The 20,156-nt window shown below is 36.0% G+C and overlaps 3 protein-coding genes across 4 annotated transcripts in view; 2 read left to right on the top strand and 1 right to left on the bottom strand.

Moving 5' to 3' along the window:
* The first annotated feature begins 1,083 nt into the window (after window positions 1-1,083).
* Window positions 1,084-1,764, top strand: LOC127835854 (41 kDa spicule matrix protein-like). Its single transcript, XM_052362280.1, has one exon. The coding sequence runs from the start codon at window positions 1,084-1,086 to the stop codon at window positions 1,762-1,764; it is 681 nt and encodes a 226-aa protein (XP_052218240.1).
* A 4,646-nt stretch (window positions 1,765-6,410) lies between these two features.
* On the top strand, window positions 6,411-16,306 carry LOC127833724 (uncharacterized). Its single transcript, XM_052359147.1, has 5 exons — window positions 6,411-6,751; window positions 7,457-7,771; window positions 8,271-8,414; window positions 10,142-10,333; window positions 12,086-16,306. The coding sequence occupies exons 1-5, from the start codon at window positions 6,694-6,696 to the stop codon at window positions 12,301-12,303; spliced, it is 927 nt and encodes a 308-aa protein (XP_052215107.1). The 5' UTR covers window positions 6,411-6,693; the 3' UTR covers window positions 12,304-16,306.
* Window positions 16,307-16,436: 130 nt separating this feature from the next.
* Window positions 16,437-20,156, bottom strand: part of LOC127833723 (protein strawberry notch homolog 1-like) — a 58,701-nt gene continuing 54,981 nt past the window's right edge. For both annotated transcript variants that reach the window (XM_052359145.1, XM_052359146.1), the window contains exons 27-29: window positions 19,989-20,094; window positions 19,719-19,863; window positions 16,437-19,312 (exon numbers count right to left, since the gene is read on the bottom strand). In XM_052359145.1, coding sequence (XP_052215105.1) covers window positions 18,479-19,312; window positions 19,719-19,863; window positions 19,989-20,094 — 1,085 coding nt within the window. In that variant the 3' untranslated portion in view covers window positions 16,437-18,478. The remainder of the gene's footprint in view (window positions 19,313-19,718; window positions 19,864-19,988; window positions 20,095-20,156) is intronic.

Below are 20,156 nucleotides of genomic sequence, written 5' to 3'. Positions count from 1 at the left end.
AAGTGAGTCAAGAATGTACACGCATATACGCTCGGGCCCATATTTATCAAACAAATCTTAAACTTAAGAATGAAAATTACGTATAGTCGTTCAATTGGAGTATTTTCAACAATCATTAATATTGCGTCTAACTTTGCATTTTCCACCTCAACCCGCGTCATTCTTCGTGTAGACCAGTTAAATGGCATAATCACAAGTAAATGCCTGTACATATTCAAATGCTGAACGTATTTTCTTGGTTCTTAGCCTATTCGTTATTATTAGGACTAAGAATGGGTAAGCACGTACGGGCTTAGGTCAATTACAAAGGAAAGTTTTGACGGATTCATCCTATTTTTTTTTTAATAAATAGTGGTATCTTGTAGTTAGGCAACACAAATACTATTAGCATAATATTAAACAGTTTAGCTGTTTATATGATTACGGATTTCACATTCATTATTCCTTCATCCTATCTGTGAATAAAAGTACAAGTATATTTGAAATGCGTGTTAATTATTGTAACTTTGGTGTAAACATCTTGATTTTTAAATTAAAAGACGTTCAAAATAAATTTTGACAGAGCAAAGTAATTCATTATTGCACTGTGTGTGTTTTTGTATAGCTACATTATTTGAAGCTAGTTCTGGAAAAAACTGAATAATTGCATGTCGGTAAAATTTTGGCCCATATTAATCTGTGCAGTCCCCATGGGGCTCATCAAGGAAGACAATGTCCGCCTATATAGAAATTTCGCTCGAAAGGGATTTCCTTTAAAAGAGAAATACCGTAAAGCGGAAAGTGTCGTCGCTGATAAGCCTGTGCGCATGCACGTGAATTATGCCCCGTTTACGACTACGAGAATCATGTGTATCATCGTCAAGACATGAGTTAAACATCAAAGGAGTGCCAGCAATGGGCATGAGCAGGGATACACTTGCCAAGGACCATAAAAGCTTTGGTGGTTCCAAGCCAGCAATGGGCATGAGCAGGGATACACTAGCCAATGACCATCAAAGCTTTGGTGGTTCCCAGCCAGCAATGGGCATGAGCAGGGATACACTAGCCAATGACCATAAAAGCTTTGGTGGTTCCTAGCCAGCAATGGGCATGAGCAGGAATACACTAGCCAATGACCATAAAAGCTTTGGTGGTTCCCAGCCAGCAATTGGCATGAGCAGGGATACACTAGCCAATGACCATAAAAGCTTTGGTGGTTCCCAGCCAGCAATGGGCATGAGCAGGGATACACTAGACAATTACCATAAAAGCTTTGGTGGTTCCCAGCCAGCAATGGGCATGAGCAGGGATACACTATATAATGACCATAAAAGCTTTGGTGGTTCCCAGCCAGCAATGGGCATGAGCAGGGATACACTATCCAATGACCATAAAAACTTTGGTGGTTCCCAGCCAGCAATGGGCATGAGCAGGGATACACTAGCCAATTACCATAAAAGCTTTGGTGGTTCCCAGCCAGCAATGGGCATGAGCAGGGATACACTAGCCAATGGCCATAAAAGCTTTGGTGGTTCCGAGCCAGCAATGGGCATGAGCAGGGATACACTAGCCAATGACCATAAAAGCTTTTGTGGTTCCCAGCCAGCAATGGACATGAGCAGGGATACATTAGCCAATGACAATAAAAGCTTTGGTGGTTCCCAGCCAGCAATGGGCATGAGCAGGGATACACTAGCCAATTACCATAAAAGCTTTGGTGGTTCCCAATGCTTTCTGGAGAAACACAAAAACCAAACAAAAATCCGCTGTACAAGAAGACAATAAATACTGTAAACTCATGAGACATGAATGTTCGTGGATTTCGTAGGTTGATCAATCCACGAATTAAGCCAAACTTAATCGGAAATCTCCGACGCACATTCGCGAATATATATATTTTACAGTATCTGATATATGTTTATTTCTATAAAAAATGTGTATGCAATATTGGCGAAAACGTTAGATTTTATCTGTGGGCTTTTGTGTTTCATCGCAAATCGTTGTCGCCTAATATTTCTAATAACATACATATAAAGGTCATTACTCGCTTTTATAGCATGTAATAATTGTCGTGTGTTACTTGCTTACAAGTGACACTAATGTTTCTCTGATGTAATAACCCTAACAACAGCGGATTTATGACCATGTTGTGTAATATGTTCTTCAGAGAGCAAGAGAGCATAATTATAGAGAGGGTATTTGATTGGTCCTGTAGAACACCGATTAAAATTTACGCGTGATAATTGACGTAACTGTATCGTATGGTCATGACTTAAGATTAAATAAAACTTTTTTGGGGGTGGGGGATGCCTTATTTGAAAACAGCGAATTACCCGTTTTGGGTACTTATATATATTTATACACGATCGGATATCATGAAATTTAAAAAAAAGGTTTTCGTGTATTAATTGTTTTGTTAAAAAAAAAATATATATACGTCCTCTTTCCCAATGTATCGACTCAATATGAATAATTCTTCGCAGGATCATAGATCCATAATGTTGTCCGAATATGATCTTCTGTTAACAAATTCACAGAAAAGTTAATCATCGTTTGCGTAAGTGTTGACAGCCAAGACGAATCACAGCCGGCACAAATGTATCCTTATTGTCAGAAAAATGAAAGGACAATCGACGATCCTTTTCGACATTTATTGAATTGGCAGAGGTGCACTTATAGCTACTTGACCAGACAAAAATCCAAATTGTGTTGAAATCGTGTTAGTGTCTGCACCCACGCAGGTCAATACATACGCGCGAAGAACGTCTGCGTGTGAGTTGTGTTGCTACATGTAACTGTGCATGCATGTTCAATGTTTTGTTGGCTCAAACGAGATGTACTGACAGAATGCACGCTTTTTAGTGCATGAACTAACGAGTGTGTCAAGTATATTATCCAGTTGACAGCCGACAATGGCTTGTACCTAAACTGAGCTGCGTAGTAATACGTGTAAGAACGCTTTGTTCTGTAAAGAAGCCAAATGGAATCCACGATCGCAGAAATGACGACATTTAGAAAGGTGGATGGTTACCAAATCGTTTTGCCATTGTGTGTTTAAAAAGAGAAACATTTGTAAACAGAGAGCTATTACCAATAGTGAGATCTATGTTTTATTGTTCATCAGACACAACAGTGAAAAGACTGACTTATGCCTATTCTAATTGTACCATGTCGTAAACAGTTTTAATTAATTGAGTTATATATCAACAGAACATAGTCATAGAAAGAACTATTCCGTCCATGGTACTTTTGTGCTTTTCAGACATAAAATTGTTTGATTTCGTATATATGCTCCATGCAAAGTTTTACACAATGTCGTTTACAACAACAGAACATGATTGTTCGTTTTAATGTATAACATTCAGGATATAATATAAGCTAGGTTGATTTTTCACAATTTAAAAAAGCACAGTCAGATTACTAAACAAGTGATTCCTTAATGTTCAAGTGTTATTTTATATAGTTAATACATATATATAGTTCATACGGATAGTTCATACGACGTTATGGAGTTATTGCATCTGATTCCCAAAGTACTACGTTATATATTTCTAGTTTACACAACGGATTAACCATAGTTTGCACACACATAACCCGTAATTGTATGCTTATTTTCATATCATATATTAATTGTGCATATTCAAATGTACAACATAAACAAAACCACTAACATAATCAACAACAGCAACATCACCATCTTCGTCATGGTAACTTGTTTTAGTTTTCTTTATAATTTCCATGACCCTATAGTTTTGATATCATCATTATCTCTCTTATGCAGGTATTTATTGCGTAAGTGATATATTTGAGGTGCTGTCACATTCCTTCACTGTTTGCACACTAAGCGACGTAAACGCATTTGTATTTGTCAAATATATGCACGACATTCATTCGTTAAAGGGATGTCAGCATCATGCACATTTGCATTTTACCTGTTATTTAAAGTATGGTGTTATAGCAGGGTTTGGTTTATGGAGAACGTATACTTCAGTGCCTATACTCCTTGTACCAAACCATGCTTCAGTGTGTTATTTTTCTATTGAAAAAAAAAAGAAATCAACTGCAGATTGTGTTATGTTTTTAACCCATTTATGCCTAGTGGACTCTCCCATCCTTCTAAATTGGATCAATTTATTTCCAAAATTAGGGATGTCTAGTATATTTATTTCTATATTTATAATATTTCTTAAAGAAATTCCTTGAAGCAAACAGCGCAGAACCTGATGAGACGCCGCATCATGCGGCGTCTCATCTGGGTCTACGCTGTTTGCCAAGGCCTTTTTTCTAGACGCTAAGCATAAGAGGGTTAACATCACGGATTGTTTCAATGGTCGTTAATATAATGAAAATATAATTATAAATACTTTTGTTTGAAACATTAGTTGTATTTCAGTTGTCAAAAATTGATCTTTTTTGGAAAAATAAAAAATAGTGAATACCGGTTTATGTTTTTAGGGTAGATTGAATATGGCGCAAACTTGGCAAATGTGATTAAACGCTTACTTCGATTTGATAAAAATAAATAATGTAAAAATGGGGGAAAAAACGACGATTTGTGTTGTTTAAAAAAAAGTTTCATAAAACAAAATACCTGTAACAAATGCGAATAAATCCAAATTAAATCCTTCGTAATAAACTCCTTGCGCTCGTATCCTCTTTCCGTACTGACGTGGCTAGCGTTGAATAAACAAACGTCACGAAAAAATAAATCCAACTTTTCCTATATATAATGAGCAATAACGTTAACAATTCTTACAGTTAAGCGTTATCTTAATGCATTTGGAAATATACTGCTTATGTCATGAAAACTGTGATTAAGACTAATACAATTGTCTTCCTATTTGCGCGGCGAAATATTTTACAAAAGTTGCGCTGGTAATGTCTTCACGGCTTCTTTTGACAAGCGTTGATTGACGAAACGTGTTTGCCGTCGCCACTTAAGAGTCGCGTTACGTTACGTCCGTTACGTTACGCCAGGGGTGTAAAACCTCTGCTCAACGTCGATTATCTTCGATCTTACGTTGCGTCCAGGGTGTCATATCGATTTGGGTTAACGTGTGGTCGTGTGATCAAAAGACTGTGAAGTTCACTGAGATCAATTAAGTATTGAGTTTAAAGGAGTGTTCATTATTTCGGTGACCACAACGGAGACCCCAAATAAATCGTATTCTCTTTGTGCACACCATGACGTCAATCGATGACAGGTTTCCGTTTTATGTCATTCTAATTACTAATTAGTACCTCGCAATTTGCCGGTTAACACCGCTGAAATTGATATTTGGAAAAACGGGGTTTAATGCACGTGCGTAAAGTGCATTCCGCACAGGCTAATCAGGAACGACACTTTGCGCCTAAACTGGATTTTTGCTAAGAAGAGATTACTTTTAAACGACTAATACCATAAAAGCGGAAAGTATCTTCTCTGATTATCCCGTTCGAACTACACAGGCTGATCTAGGAAAATACCTTTCGCTCATGTACTAAACCCCGTTTTCACAGATCTCGGCTCATATTAATCATTATATTATCAAAAACTCTGTACATCACCACACAAAACATACAAAGGTGTACACAATGGAGTCACCGCATTGGAACAGTCAGTTTGAAGTAGAAGAAATTTCAGTTTTAGTGCGTCGAAATACGATAATTTACTCGTTCGGTGCATTAAATAGCGTGCATATAAACTACAGCCGAATTGTATTATAGCTACAGCAAGTTAATTAATTACAGCATGGTAAGCTTCCATTCTTATAGATGATGCTTCGTCCTCCATATAACGATCTGGTATCACATATTGATTTTTTTGTATCTCTTAAATATGGTATAGAATATAAAGGAACATTGCTGAGTTTTTTAAACTCGATTAGTGTTTTAATTAACTAATAGGGCGTTGTCAAGTATTTGACGCGCGTGACTCTCATCTGTGAAGCAGGAAAGAAGTTTCATAAATAACGTATTGTTCTTTTTACGACGTCTGACAGTTTTGTAACAAAAAAGCAATTTTAACGACACGTTTTTCGATGAAGGAATTTAGCTCACGTCGTGTGCATTGTGTGTGTCAAACTTATGATTTAATGACCTTTGATAGTACTAAAAATACAACCTCGGAAATATGTCCAAAGAGTTTTTATGCGTTTTAATAGTTTACATGTACCGAAATTGCGTGTTTTCACTGTTACAAATATTTGATCCAACAAATGTTCAATGCTGCTGCTGCTATCGATGATGATCATGATATGATAACAATAGTGATATGATGACAATTATCATCTGCAACAGCTGCCTTAGTAACAGCAGCAGTAGCATTATTTAAAGTAACAGCAGCTGCAGCAGCAAAAACTGTTGTAGATCAATGCGGAAAAGTGTTTCGCGGAAATTAAGGAATCTGCATTCGTTATAGTTGTTTGTAACCCTTTTGGCAAGTAAAACGAAACAATAGTTTTACAAACAATGGAAATCGGATGAATATATTAATGGAATTGGGATGTTTTTCTATTACAAATACACGTTTAATTAATGTACTGACACGTTTTTAATGTGTCGCATTAGTTAAAATGTGTTTTTATTTAATGGACAAAAGCTCCCTTCTCCTAGGAGGCTGGAAATGTTTGGAGTGCAAGTGTTGTCATTTGTTTGTTGACAGTTTTTGCAGAAAACTTAACTACTGAAGTCTCTATCAAAGAGTCTTTGTTTGTGTTGGCTCAGTAATTAACAATGCCATATCATTTTCTTCGATTCAAAATGAGTTGGCTTGTTATTTGCATACTTTGTGGTATGTATATTTTTTCAGAACCCAATGTTATGCTCTGTTAAATAATAATATTGTCTCCTAATTCAACGGCTTAAGTATCAAATTTTTGGTGGAATGTTTTCCATCTTTACACATATTGCAGCCCTCAAGATTAGAGCAGCTTTTGTAAGCGCAAAAAAACTAATGCTAAGCAATTAAAAAAATGAAAATGTACATGCAGTCTTCACGGTAATATATTTAAACCATTAGCCCGAATAATGATGCTTTATTTGAAACAGTCAAGAAATCCAATAGCCCGACTATATACATTTGGCTATTTCTAATAGCCCGAATACCATTTCACCAGTCCGTCTGTCTGGCTTGTACTAACCGTGAAGTCTGGTACATGCATGTATAGAGACTACAGTACAATTCTTAATGTTCTATAAATATAAATATTGTTACAATAACATGTTGAATGCACCAACAGCTTAAACAAACACATTTTAAAAATGATTTTCTGATTTGAACCTTTATTGAAAACTTCAGAAAAAAGCACCATCCCATTTATTAAGATTTATTATTAATATACTAAATAAAAACATCATCATCTGATTGGTTTATGCATTTAACAATTGGATCAAAGGCAAAGAAATAAGAAAGCTTTAGTCACAAAACATACAAACTTAACGATTTGTTAAAACAATTTTTTGCTATAAATATAGTGACATGGTTGATTAATTTCAGGTGCAAGATTGACATTATGTGAGGACAACTCAGTTCCACCTAGCACTGATAGTATTGATTCAACAACGAGAAATCCAAATAACCAGGATCTCAGCACAGAAGAAAACCATAAAAACATCACTCCTTTAGTAGATAAGTCTCCATCAGTGACAACAAATAGTGGAAGTGGTGCTAACAACAGTGGCCCATATCTAACATCAAGTCAATCCAGCACTACAAGTGTTCCTAGGACTGATGCCATAACTACAAAAACAACATCACAAACGTCACCCGTTCCAGTGTATGACAGAAAATGGATGGACTATTTTATTACAGGTGCGTTCTAGATTAGTCCAGGGCTCGTATTCACCAAACAAGTCTTAGACTTAAGTCTAAAAATTAAGAAAATTCTTTAAATTAGAATATTTAAGAATTTCTTTAATTGTGAGTCAAACTCTGCTGTAAACATCTCTTACTATATTGTTCTTCACATAGAACATTTTCTTAATGACATAATCACCAGTGGAGTCCTGTATATATTCAAACACTGAACACATATTTCTTGGTTCTAAGTCTATTCTTTATTCTTAAGTCTAAGAATCGGTTGGTGAATACGGGCCCAGCAGTTTGTACTTTTTGTTAACATTTTTTGTTATAGGGAGGTCTCTTCTTAACGAAATTCCAGTTTAGGAAAAAAGTGTGGTCCCTGATAAGCCTGTATACACTGCGCAGGCTATTCTGAGGCAAAACTTAACACACACACACACTCACACACACACTCATGCATTAAGCCCCGTTTTCCAAACTTCAAATCATGTTTCTTATTTTATTTCAGCGCACCACTTCAGTGGGCAGTACAACTTCAAAGAGAAAACTTATACATTTGATTTCATTGTGCAGTATAGACATCCAGTCAATCCTAACGTTCTTGTTGCAACGTTTTATGACGAGGAAGATGGGGCCCGATTTGACTTGAATGGTAAAATATTGAAAGATATCAGTCACCTTTTATGACTGGGCTCATTTGTCTACTTTTTGAGGATAAAAAAAGCGTTTCTCTGGCTTGATTGTGAACAAATTTCAATTGTAGTGAAGTGAACATTCTATGCTTAGGTTTAAGCATTAACTGTTTTCTAAGGAATATTGGGAGCAGAAATTTAGCCTAATATCCCTCATTAAATGAGTATATACTTTTTATCCCCCCCCTTCCGTCCGTCCACCAGATGGTTTTGGGATGATAACTCAAGAACGCTTAGGCCTAGGATCATGAAACTTCATAGGTACATTGATCATGACTTGCAGATGACCCCTATTGATTTTCAAGTCACTAGGTCAACTGTCAAGGTCACAGTGACTGGAAACAGTAAAATGGTTTCCGGATGATAACTCAGAATGCTTACACCTAGGATCATGAAACTTCTTAGGGACATTGATCATGACTGGCAGATGACCCCTATTGATTTTCAGGTCACTATGTCAGAGGTCAAGGTCACAGTGACTCGAAACAGTAAAATGGTTTCCGGATGATAACTCAAGAATGCTTACGCCTAGGATCATGAAACTTCATAGGTACATTTATCATGACTGGCAGATGGCCCCTATTGATTTTCAGGTCACTACGTCAAAGGTCATGGTCACAGTGACAAAAATCGTATTCACACAATGGCTGCCACTACAACTGACAGCCCATATGGGGGGCATGCATGTTTTACAAACAGCCCTTGTTCAAATTGACGTAATTAGACCAGAATAATATTCATTCAGTATAAGAAGAATTCGTTAACTTTGAAAATATATTTCATCAGTCTAATTTTGTGAATGATATTTACTATAGTAGAGGTAACATGACACCTTATCATAAGTTCTTCAACAAAATAATGGCTCGTGTATGCATCCTCGTGGAATTTCAAACTGGAAACAGATCTTGCCTCTGTGGGATTCTCAGCTTAGTGATGAAAATGGCTATGTGCAAACAGCATAAAAGCAGAACAGCCCATCTGTCCAAGTTTTATGGTGTTTGCTGCTCATCAGTATCTAAGGGTTGGAACTGAAACCTTTAAAACTTGGATCTAGTAAGAAAGGCCTTTAATTAAATGTAACTTTCTAAGGGACTAAAAATGCGTCAAAATATGTTTCTAAGTGTTAACGTATAATATCATCAGTGTAAAGGGAGACAGACTTGAAAGAAATCCTGTAAAAAAAAAAATTCAGTTATGATTTTAAGCTTATCACACCAAAATTTAACATACAGAGTATTTCATTTTTAATCTTATGCTCTGCTGATTTTTATGCTCCTTAGGGAGGGTATATAGTGATCGCACTGTCCGTCTGTCTGTCCGTCACACTTTGCGTTAAGGTTTTGAAAAATGCTCATAACTTATATGTCGCTTCAGATGTAACATTCATATTTGGTATGCATGTGTATATGGACAAGGCCTTTCCATACGCACACAAATTTTGGACACCTTTGACCTTGAACTTTGAGTCGGCGTTTAGGTTTCGAAAAATGCGTTTAGATTTTAAAAAATGCTCACAACTTCTATCATAGGGTTTATCCGGGGCATACATGTATGTCATCCTGTGGAGATCGCTCTTGTTTACATTAAAACAGTACATCCGCTCAGTTGGAGACTAGCATAATGATTCAACTTACTTACATTTGTACTATATTACCACATCAATCATGTAATGATATTCTCTAAATAGGGACCTCGGTCAATGGAGTGGACATAGTGTTTGCCATGAGCCTGATGTATACGCCGGGGGACCTGAGGTTTCCTCTGTTCACACAGTTTGAGATGAAGGGGCGTATCGTGAACTACAAGGAGGGTTCATACTTCTCTGGTAATGTGACCAAACCTGTGAACGCATCCTTTGGATGGATACAGATGACTAAAGGTAGGCTTTTGTATTTGTTCTGGGAAAACTGGGCTAAATGAATGTTGATTAAGTGCCATACCCATTGTATTAGCCTGTGCAGTCCCCACAGGCTGATAAGACACTTTCCGCCTAAACAGGATCTTTGTGCAGAAGAGACTTGCAGTCAACCTTAAATTTCATAAAAACAAGAAGTGTTGTCCCAGATTAGCCTGTGAAGACTGCACAGTCTAATCTGGATGGCATTTAAGGCATTTGCATTAAGTCGGTTTTCGCGGAGCATGGCTCATTTATGCTTCTGAAGGAAATGTGGGGCGTATAGAAAGTGTTAATTTACCTGTGATTACCACAACAATTTCAGTGACAACCCTTGCAATTTGATGTTATGAAAAAGATTCGTTTGTATTTCTGAAAGTGAAATGGTCATAATAGTGCTGCAATCTTTGTATGAACAATTTGTTGTCAAATTATCCTTTTGAGATAAAGGGAGTTTAGTGACTACATTTTTTTAGGAATTTAGTAATCTTTTAAACTCTGGACTAAAACGATTTTTTTCATTCATGCTGGTTTTGGTTTAAAATAAATGATATCTCAACAGAAGGTGATAACTGGACTATTCACTTGTCATGAATATCTATCTTTAATTAAAGGTGCTGAGATTTTGTGTCCAGAGTAACAGTTAATGTCACAGATTTGGTCTCAAGAAATATTGCTGTAAAATCATTGATTTTCATCGCCATTAAATTTCATGGTTCTTTAAAAAAATCGCTTTTTCAATACGAAATTTATGATTGTCTGATTTTGTATTTTTTTTTATAAAGTTGGTCAGTCAATATCCAATGTGTTTGTTTTAAAATTTTTTTTGCCGTTTAACCAAACAAGTTAAACAAAAATCGGTGTCCCACAAATAATAATGATTTTACTGTATTATTCATGTTCTCAAGACTTATCATTCATGCTCTTCAGACTTATTATTCATTTTCTCAAGATTTATTATTCATTTTCTCAAGACTTATTATTAATTTTCTCAAGATTTATTATTCATTTTCTCAAGATTTATTATTCATTTTCTCAAGACTTATTATTAATTTTCTCAAGATTTATTGTTTAGGTTCTCAAGCTTTATAATTCATTTGTTCAAGATTTATTATTCATTTTCTCAAGATTAATTATTTATGTTCTCAAGATTTATTATTCATTTTCTCTAGATTTTTAGCTTGGCTGTTTTCAGAGAAAACCCGAGGTATTGTCATAGCCAGCTCCTCGTGTCCTCCGCCATCCATGTCGTGCTAAAACTTTGACATTTTGCTGTAAACTCAAAGTGCTTTAACCTACAACTTTGAAATTTCATATGTAGATGCACCTTGATGAGTTCTACATACCACACCCATTTTTGGGTCACTAGGTCAAAGATCAAGGTCACTGTGACCTCTAAAAAAATCAAAAAAATCTGACGAGCTTTCATTTATTCAAAACTGCACCTGCAGCCGAGCGTTGGCACCCGTTATGCGGTGCTCTTGTTTTGTCATGTTCTCAATACTTATTATTCATGTTCTCAAGACTAATAATTCATGTTCTCAATGTTTGTTTTTTATGTTCTAAAGAACTACCAGCATTATTCATTTCCTCAATACTTATTACTATGCATTCATGTTCTCAAGACTTATTATTAATTTTTTCAAGATATATTTTTCATGTTCTAAAGATTTGTTATTGATTTTCTGAGAGAATTTATACATGCTCCCAAAAATGATTATTCATGTTTTCGGACAGGACTGGGTACAGTAGAGACAGGCGAGACAGCCGGCATGCGTACTGCGATCATCATCATAATTCCAACATGCATTGCGTGTATTGGGGTATGCGCTACTGTGGCAATCATATGCTGGGCAGTAAAGAAGGGGTTCCTGCGCGGCCGACACAAAGAGTATCGACTTTTTAGCAACACCCTGGTGGCGTATGAAACAGAGGCTGAAACAATCCACATTTAAATAGATTTTGTGCAAGAAACCATGTGCGCCTTGCTCTGGGATTATTGGGCTTAATACATGTGCTTAAAGTTTTGTCGTAGATTAGCCTGTGCTAATCAGAAATGCCACTATTTTCTTACATGTATTTCAGGTTTAAAAGTAATCTTTTGTAAGAGAAAATCCAATAAAGGCAGAAAGTTTCGTCCCTGAATAGACTTTGTAGACTGCCAAGGCTAATTTGGGTCAGCACTTTATGCACATGTATGTAACCCTGTTTTCCCAGCGTGAGGCTGATATATTATTCACATGGGAACACAGTAGACAATTTGGTATTCCTTAATTTTGCACCTAAGAGATTTGACTATTCATGAATTACACATGTGTTCTAGATTGTTCTATTGCATTTCACAGTCTGTTCATTAGTTTACAAGTACCGGTTGGTTGTTTTTTACGAGGCAGTCAAAGTCTCTGCACATCTAAACAACTTAAAGATTCCCTTTATTTATTTGATATAATGTTGTTAATAATAGCCTGTTTTTTATGAATGCTTGGCAAAAAAATACACCTGTCAACACTTGATAAATGACACAATCAGTTTCAATACAAACAGGGTCTTCCCATGTGATAAATGCAAACATTTAATAGTTAGTACTAGCCATACACATTTGATCATCATTTTAAATGATGCATGTTTTGCGTGTTATGATTCTAATATCGCCTAATTGGTGCAAAAAGTTACCATGCAACATTGCAATTAGAAGGCACATCCTTGGGTGAAGGATCTTTGTCTTAAAAGGTAACTATCTATTGCCATTTAAAACATATGTCTTTTTGTCCCCTACCGGTTTCACCGGAGGGGACTTATGGTTTTCGCTCTGTGCGTCTGTCTGTCTGTCAACCTTTTCTGGATCCTGCGATAACTATAAAAGTTCTTAATATTTTTTCATGAAACTTGAAACATGGATAGATGGCAATATGGACATTATGCACATCATTTCATTTTGTAAGTACGTCAAAAATTCTGGTTGCTATGGCAACAAAAAAAATAATTCTGACAATGGTGGAATTTCTGACAATGGTGGAGCTGGTAGGGGACATATATTTCTTGGCAATAGTCTTTTCTATCATACGATGACATGTTGCAGGCTAGACATGAGGAGTATATCTTAACATATTGTGAATATCATAAACAATGATGTTGTTATTGACATTTAAGACAGAAGTCGCCCATACTTGAAGACCTATGAAATAGTAACCAGATATTTAAATTTTGTGATTGTGAAAGTAAATGGCATTGCATTAACACTTAATGTATATTGTAGTGTTGTGATTTTACCATTAACATTATTTGGTTGTAAATTTCTTGTAGTTGCTGAATGTTGTTAGCTATAAACTTGATGTTTAAGGTATTCGTATCGTCCTGTTGATTTGTATGGGACAGATCCTAAAATACGAGTTGCATTTACGATTTTCTGTAGTTAACTGCATAGATCATGGGTGTCAATTCTCCAAAATCCTGAAAATAAGCCTAGCATTAGGGGGACAAGAGCCAAAAGTGGGTTGATAATTCATTTAATTATGTCAACTATGTAGACAATACTTCAAAGTATAATAATTGGTGTTTAAAATCACATTTTGTTACAAGAATTTAAAAATAAACAGAAAAAATCCTCTGATTTATATCAATATAAAAAGTGGTACTCGAGAGCCTAAATCCTGAATTCAGGCATAATCCTGAACTTTGACACCTCTGATAGATATTGTTTACCTAAATTTATAATTTCAAAAACTTCATTACGAAGCAAAGGCGGGTACGCTGGAATCACCAAAGACGTCTGTTCATCCGTCAGTCTGTCTGTCCACATAAAATTATCCGCAGGCACCCCCTTACATCTTTCTACGTACAATATTGATACTTGCAGGCCTTGATCTTGATGATATGAAGTTGTCAGGTGCGAATTGCATTGTCCTACTTTAAACATTACAACATTTGTGCCACTGTTTCAACTAAGAAGTTCTGTAACCTTATTTGTGTTACTGTAGACTTTATTATCAAAAGTATAACTTCTAGATGTGTTATATTTGGTATGTACATGTAACATGGCATATTACCCCTCTACTTAGTAACTGGCCGAACCCAGGGGATCATAGTATTTACATAGACATAATCAGTAAAATAACTTAAAAATATTTTCTCTGAATCCACAAAACTCAACATTTAACATTTTTTAAGTAAAATGGAATTGTGGTTCTCTACAAACTTGCTAAAAAAATGCTGGTGGGGTGGGTAAAAACTGGCCATGACGTAGGCATGCTGGGGTTGTTGTCCCTATTGGGACAGGTTCCAGTTTTTACTGAATCGTGTAAAAATAAGTCGTAGAATCTCAATAGGACGATATGAGTTACGTTGTGGAAAAACTGGGCTTAATACATGTGCGTAAATTGTCATTACAGATAAGCCTGTGCTGACTACACTTTTGGTTTTTATGATTTTTTATATAAAGGAAGTCTCTTTTAAATTGAAATCCAGGTTAGGCGGAAAGTGTTGTCCCTGATTAGCCAGTGCGAACTGCACGGGCTAATCTGTGACAATACTTTACACTAATGCATTAAGCCCAGTTTTACCAGAACATGACTTACATGATTTTAGCTAATCGGCTTATGGTTAGCATATGTGATACTTTGGTGAGACCCTTTTCTGCTTTGCACTGTATGCTATCCACTTTTATCTTGTGCATTCCACAAAACATTTATGAACGAGTTATTTTTAGGGATGTTATACAATTTTAACTAAGTTTGTGCTCTTGTAATTGGACAGATCAAGATTCTTTTTAAAATGCACTTGTAGATCTCATTATATTTGAAAAGGACTTTTTAATACACAAGTTGAAAGTAGGTCTGTTTTTCTTTGTTTTCATCTGATTGAATATGTAGCCTGTGCAATATTCACATGTACATAACATTTCCAACAGTTATCATTTTACATTCCATATCAAATGTATTTTGTAATTCTTTTAATGTTAATGTTTAATAAATACTTTACAAACAGCAATAATAATCTTTTAATAAGTTTTTGTTGTCTGTAAATTTAAATATTATTTGTACATGACCTAACACTGGACCTTTGTGGGCAAGGAGCAATGTTATTACTCCTAACACAGGACCTTTGTGGGCAAGGAGCAATGTTATTACTCCTAACACAGGACCTTTGTGGGCAAGGAGCAATGTTATTACTCCTAACACAGGACCTTTGTGGGCAAGGAGCAATGTTATTACTCCTAACACAGGACCTTTGTGGGCAAGGAGCAATGTTATTACTCCACAATTATAAAACTTCCAGGTCCCTCTGCTAGCTAACATGTGTTGCGCTAAGTTGTCAGTAATAGAATAGGATATATATGTATTGGATCCATAGTTAAATGGTTGTGAATTTACGATATTTATGTTCACTAAATTTATTGTATTCTACATGAAATTTATCTCTTTAATGGAGTCTCCTGATTGCCTTTATGTTGTATTTGTTTAAACATGCATGGCAATATATGAATTTAAGTTTATGTTGTATTTGTTTAAACATGCATGGCAATATATTAATTTAAGGTGCAAAAATCTCTGTTTCATACTTTCAAGGCAATTATTAACAGTAACTACAGTTTAACCCTTTCCCACACAGAAGCAAAGTGAAAATGGCTATGTGCAAACAGCATAAAACCAGTACAGCCCAGAGTGAGTAACTCGCAGTCTGTTCAGGTTTCATGCATTTTGCTGCTCATCAGTAACTAAGGGTTTTCAAATGAAGCCTTTAAAACTTGAGTTTAGTAAAAAAGGTATTTAATAAAATGTAACTTTCTTAGGGACTACAAATGCTTCAAAATACCTATCTAAGTGGTAAAGGGTTTAACAGTAGATATAAAATTTATACAGATGTTAATGCTCAACCTAATATTCCAGTATTTTCTTTCTTCATGTACCAAAGTTGTCAGATATGTTGTGATATTTGTGAATAAATAAGCGCAAACCTTTACATCGACTTGTCAAATCATGGAAAGGTTTAAAATAGTTTGTATGACACCATGTTCACTATTAATTTTCAAAAATTAATCAAATTAGCTGTGGGATGATGCTTGGAAATGGATGACAAATTGGAAAACATGAAGCATTTGGCAAGTTTATTTCAACTGAAAATGTGACTCAAATGAACAAGAAACCGTCGGAGACGGGTGATGCTCCCCAAAGTTTTTTTTGGTCACAATATTGCACTATATATTCAAATAAAAGGAAACGTCTTGAGGGGCATAACATTGGACAAAATAATACCATGAATGGTTTAGCAACTTAACAATTTCAAAGGGCCATAACTCTCTAAATAAAAAATCTAACCAGAACCCACAAATAACATGCTCATCTCCTCAAGGTAGTTAAGCTTCCCATAAAGCATCATTGAATTCCGGTCATTAGTTGCTGAGAAATAGCCCGGACAAGAATTGCACTATATTTACAGTTGATGGAAAATTTCAAAGGACCATAACTCTGTGAAAAATCATCCGACGAGAACCGGCTGATAATATGCACATCTCCTCTTGGTAGTGAAGCTTCCCATAAAGCTTCATTGAATTCCGGTCATTAGTTGCTGAGGACAAGAATTGCACTATATGTACAGTTAAAGCGGATATATACGATTTTGTCAAATATTTATGAATTTATATAAACTGTGTAAAAAACTTATTATATATATATTTCAATATAAATTAAAATAAAAGTTAAGAAGAACATGTGTCGAAAAATGCGAAATAAGCCAGATATTTAATTCTGAAATTGAAAACGGCTGTACAGCCGAATTCGCCAGCATGTATACCATACATGTACGATGTGCATCTAAACTTAGTTTAACGGTTTATTTGAATTCCTGCAACGATATCTATTCATACGACACACGAACACTATCTCCGATCCTAATACAAAGACGAATGCTTCTGTTATTGTAGGAAAATATGTACGTCACTATCGGCTCGGGGCGCTAATTTGTCTTTGCTGCATTTTATGAAATTTGGCTTTAATGTATAATTTTTCTTGCCTATTTTGTATTATTTTGACATATTTTATCAATATATTACAATTAAACACATATAAAAAATCGTATATACCCGCTTTAATGGAAAATTTCAAAGGGCCATAACTCTGTGAAAAATCATCCGACCAAAACTGGCTGATAATATGCACATCTCCTTTTGATAGTGAAGCTTCCCATAAAGTTTAATTGAATTCCGGTCATTAATTGCTGAAAAATAGCCCGGACAAAAATTGAGCACGGACGGACGGACACACGCACGGACAGACGAAGTGGCGACAATAGGCTCCCCCCAAAAATTTTGGGGGAGCATAAAAAGTGCACTTTCATTTATTATGTCAAATTAGTAACAACAAAATGCTTTTATATATAAAATGAAGCAATGCACAGCAATGCAAACATTATTACACTTGCAACTTAAAAATATGAACTATTGGTGGCAATTGTAACGTAATTAAGTTGAGTATGCATAACATTTACATGTACATGTATACATTTTTCAGACAAAACAGCGAGAAAATATCGATAAACATTACGATAAGATACATTCCAAGAGACAAGAACATTCGATTGACGTATAAACATAAAAGTCAATCTGCAAAATACCAATTACAAATGTATTCATGTTAAAGAAAATAAAAAAATATGTGATTTTCAATGTACCAGAACAATGAAACTAACCATTCAATTTCTTAGCCAGTATGAAAACAGAGATTAAAAACCAATGCACTTAGTCTGTGCAATCTGCACAGGCTAATTAGAGACAACACATTCAGCTTTTATGGTATTTTTTTGTTTTAAGGAAGTTCTGTCTAAGCAAAAATCCAGTTTAGATGAAAATGTTGTCCCAGATGAGCCTGTGCAAACTGCAAAGGCTAACTAATCTTGGAGACATCATCCGCACATGCATTAAGTCCTGTTTACCCACAGAAAAGCTAAAAAGAACAAACCAAAAGTTTCTTTCAAAAGTAAAAGCAGCATCCATTAGGAGGTCTATGAACAAATTTGCTTTTAACAAGCCTTTCATAAGTTGATCAACTAGTTAAAAAGTTGGTATATTTCCTGCCAAAACGTAGGAACAATGTTTTCTAAAATAAGTAAGAAAGGCAGAAAAAAAACACTGATGTATCACTCAATAATGCAGTTATCAATGTGCTCGTTCAGGTCTGTATTAGATATTCCCTTGTCAAACACCTTCTGGCAGATAGGGCATGTAATTTCCCTCATGGCTTCAACACTTTTCTTTGACTCCATTTTCTGAAAAGTTGAGAACAGCGTAGTCTGTTTGGCCTTTTTTGGTGGTTGTGAACTAGACTTCTCTTCCAGTGGTCGCTTCTTTTGAACCGAATTCACCTGGTTTACTCTCATTTTTTCTTCCTTCGTTTCACCGACACCAGAAGCACCTGTTATACATGTAGCAATAACCAATTTCTTGTTTTCACTTTCTTCACCATCAGCAGCTTTATAGACATTCAGCTTGCACTTGTTTATCACAGAGCCTAAGTTGCTTTTGTCTATCACAGAGTCTGAATCATTTCTGTTCAGAAACTCCTGGTAACTAATTTCCCGCACTGATTTCGGTTTAACTAGATTCTCGCCAGATATTGGCTCCTTACTAGCCCCAGAACCAGAACTGTTCAAGTCATCACAATCACCACTTTCAGGTTGTTTAGAAATGTTTACCGAAGTCTCAGTAGTTTTAAAGAAATTTTTTATGGTAACTGGTGGACGCAGAGCCTTTGCCAAGCATTTAGGTTTAACCGGTGTGACGTCTTCGACCACCGTTTTCCTGCCAGTGACTACCACCTCACTACTGCCTGCAGAGGGCCCCGTTTGATTGGTCGGCTGTGTAAGGAGATCGGCCAATCGGGATGCAGGCTGGGAAAGAGGCCACAACCCCTGGGTAACCAATGATGACTGTGATGAGGGAAGCTGATCCCCATTGGTCATATTTCTCTGTTGCTGAAAGGTAAATGGAAAATATAACAGTGTGACAAGCTGCTATCCTTATTCAACAGGGTCTGGTTAAAGGGAAAAGTCACTAAGTCCCCTAACAAACGCACATTCATAAGAACTCATGAGCAGGGCCATGCATGTTTAAATTAAGTTTTTTTTTCCAGCAAAATGTACCATTTAATTGTTCCCATTTTTTGAATACTTTTTAGAACATTACAAAGAATCAAATATAAAAACAATAAAATAATTTTATTTGGGCCTATAGTGGTAAATTTTAGCGATTGTCTTATTTGGCAAATGGCAGGATAAATCCTGATTGAATAAAAGAGATATACACCGTAACCCCAATATAAAGTGGATGACGGGGCCAAGCCACAAGACTGCGCTAAAAACGGGATCTATCCCTGTATACCTGAAGTTGAACAGCCTCGAGAGCATTCTGTTCCCGCAATGTCTCCTCTACCTCCGATATGAGTATCTGCGGGTATCGCACGCCCACCACACGCTCTCCGTCGTTCAGCTTCACCCGCACCACGCGGATACTGGACTCCGTCTTGCTGGAGTAGATGCGAGAGAAAATGACGTGTGATTTACAGTGCATGCACGCTTATCTCATTTAATATGGCCATTTAAAAAGGATACTAAGGATCATTCCCCAGAAATTAGTGGTGTGTGACCTCACCTTAGGTTGAGTTTCAGCGCATTCCTGTTGAGTGTAGCCTCCAGTGCGTTCATGTAGGTGACAATGCTACCACACAGCAGGTGAAGACTATAGCAGCGACTTCCCACTGTGAAAGTAAAAAACATGACAAGGTCATTAATACACAAATTAACCCTTTACCACTTAGAT

The sequence above is a fragment of the Dreissena polymorpha genome, chromosome 6 (assembly GCF_020536995.1).
Source record: "Dreissena polymorpha isolate Duluth1 chromosome 6, UMN_Dpol_1.0, whole genome shotgun sequence".
NCBI lineage: Eukaryota > Metazoa > Mollusca > Bivalvia > Myida > Dreissenidae > Dreissena > Dreissena polymorpha.
This window is presented reverse-complemented; position numbering and strand designations above follow the sequence as displayed.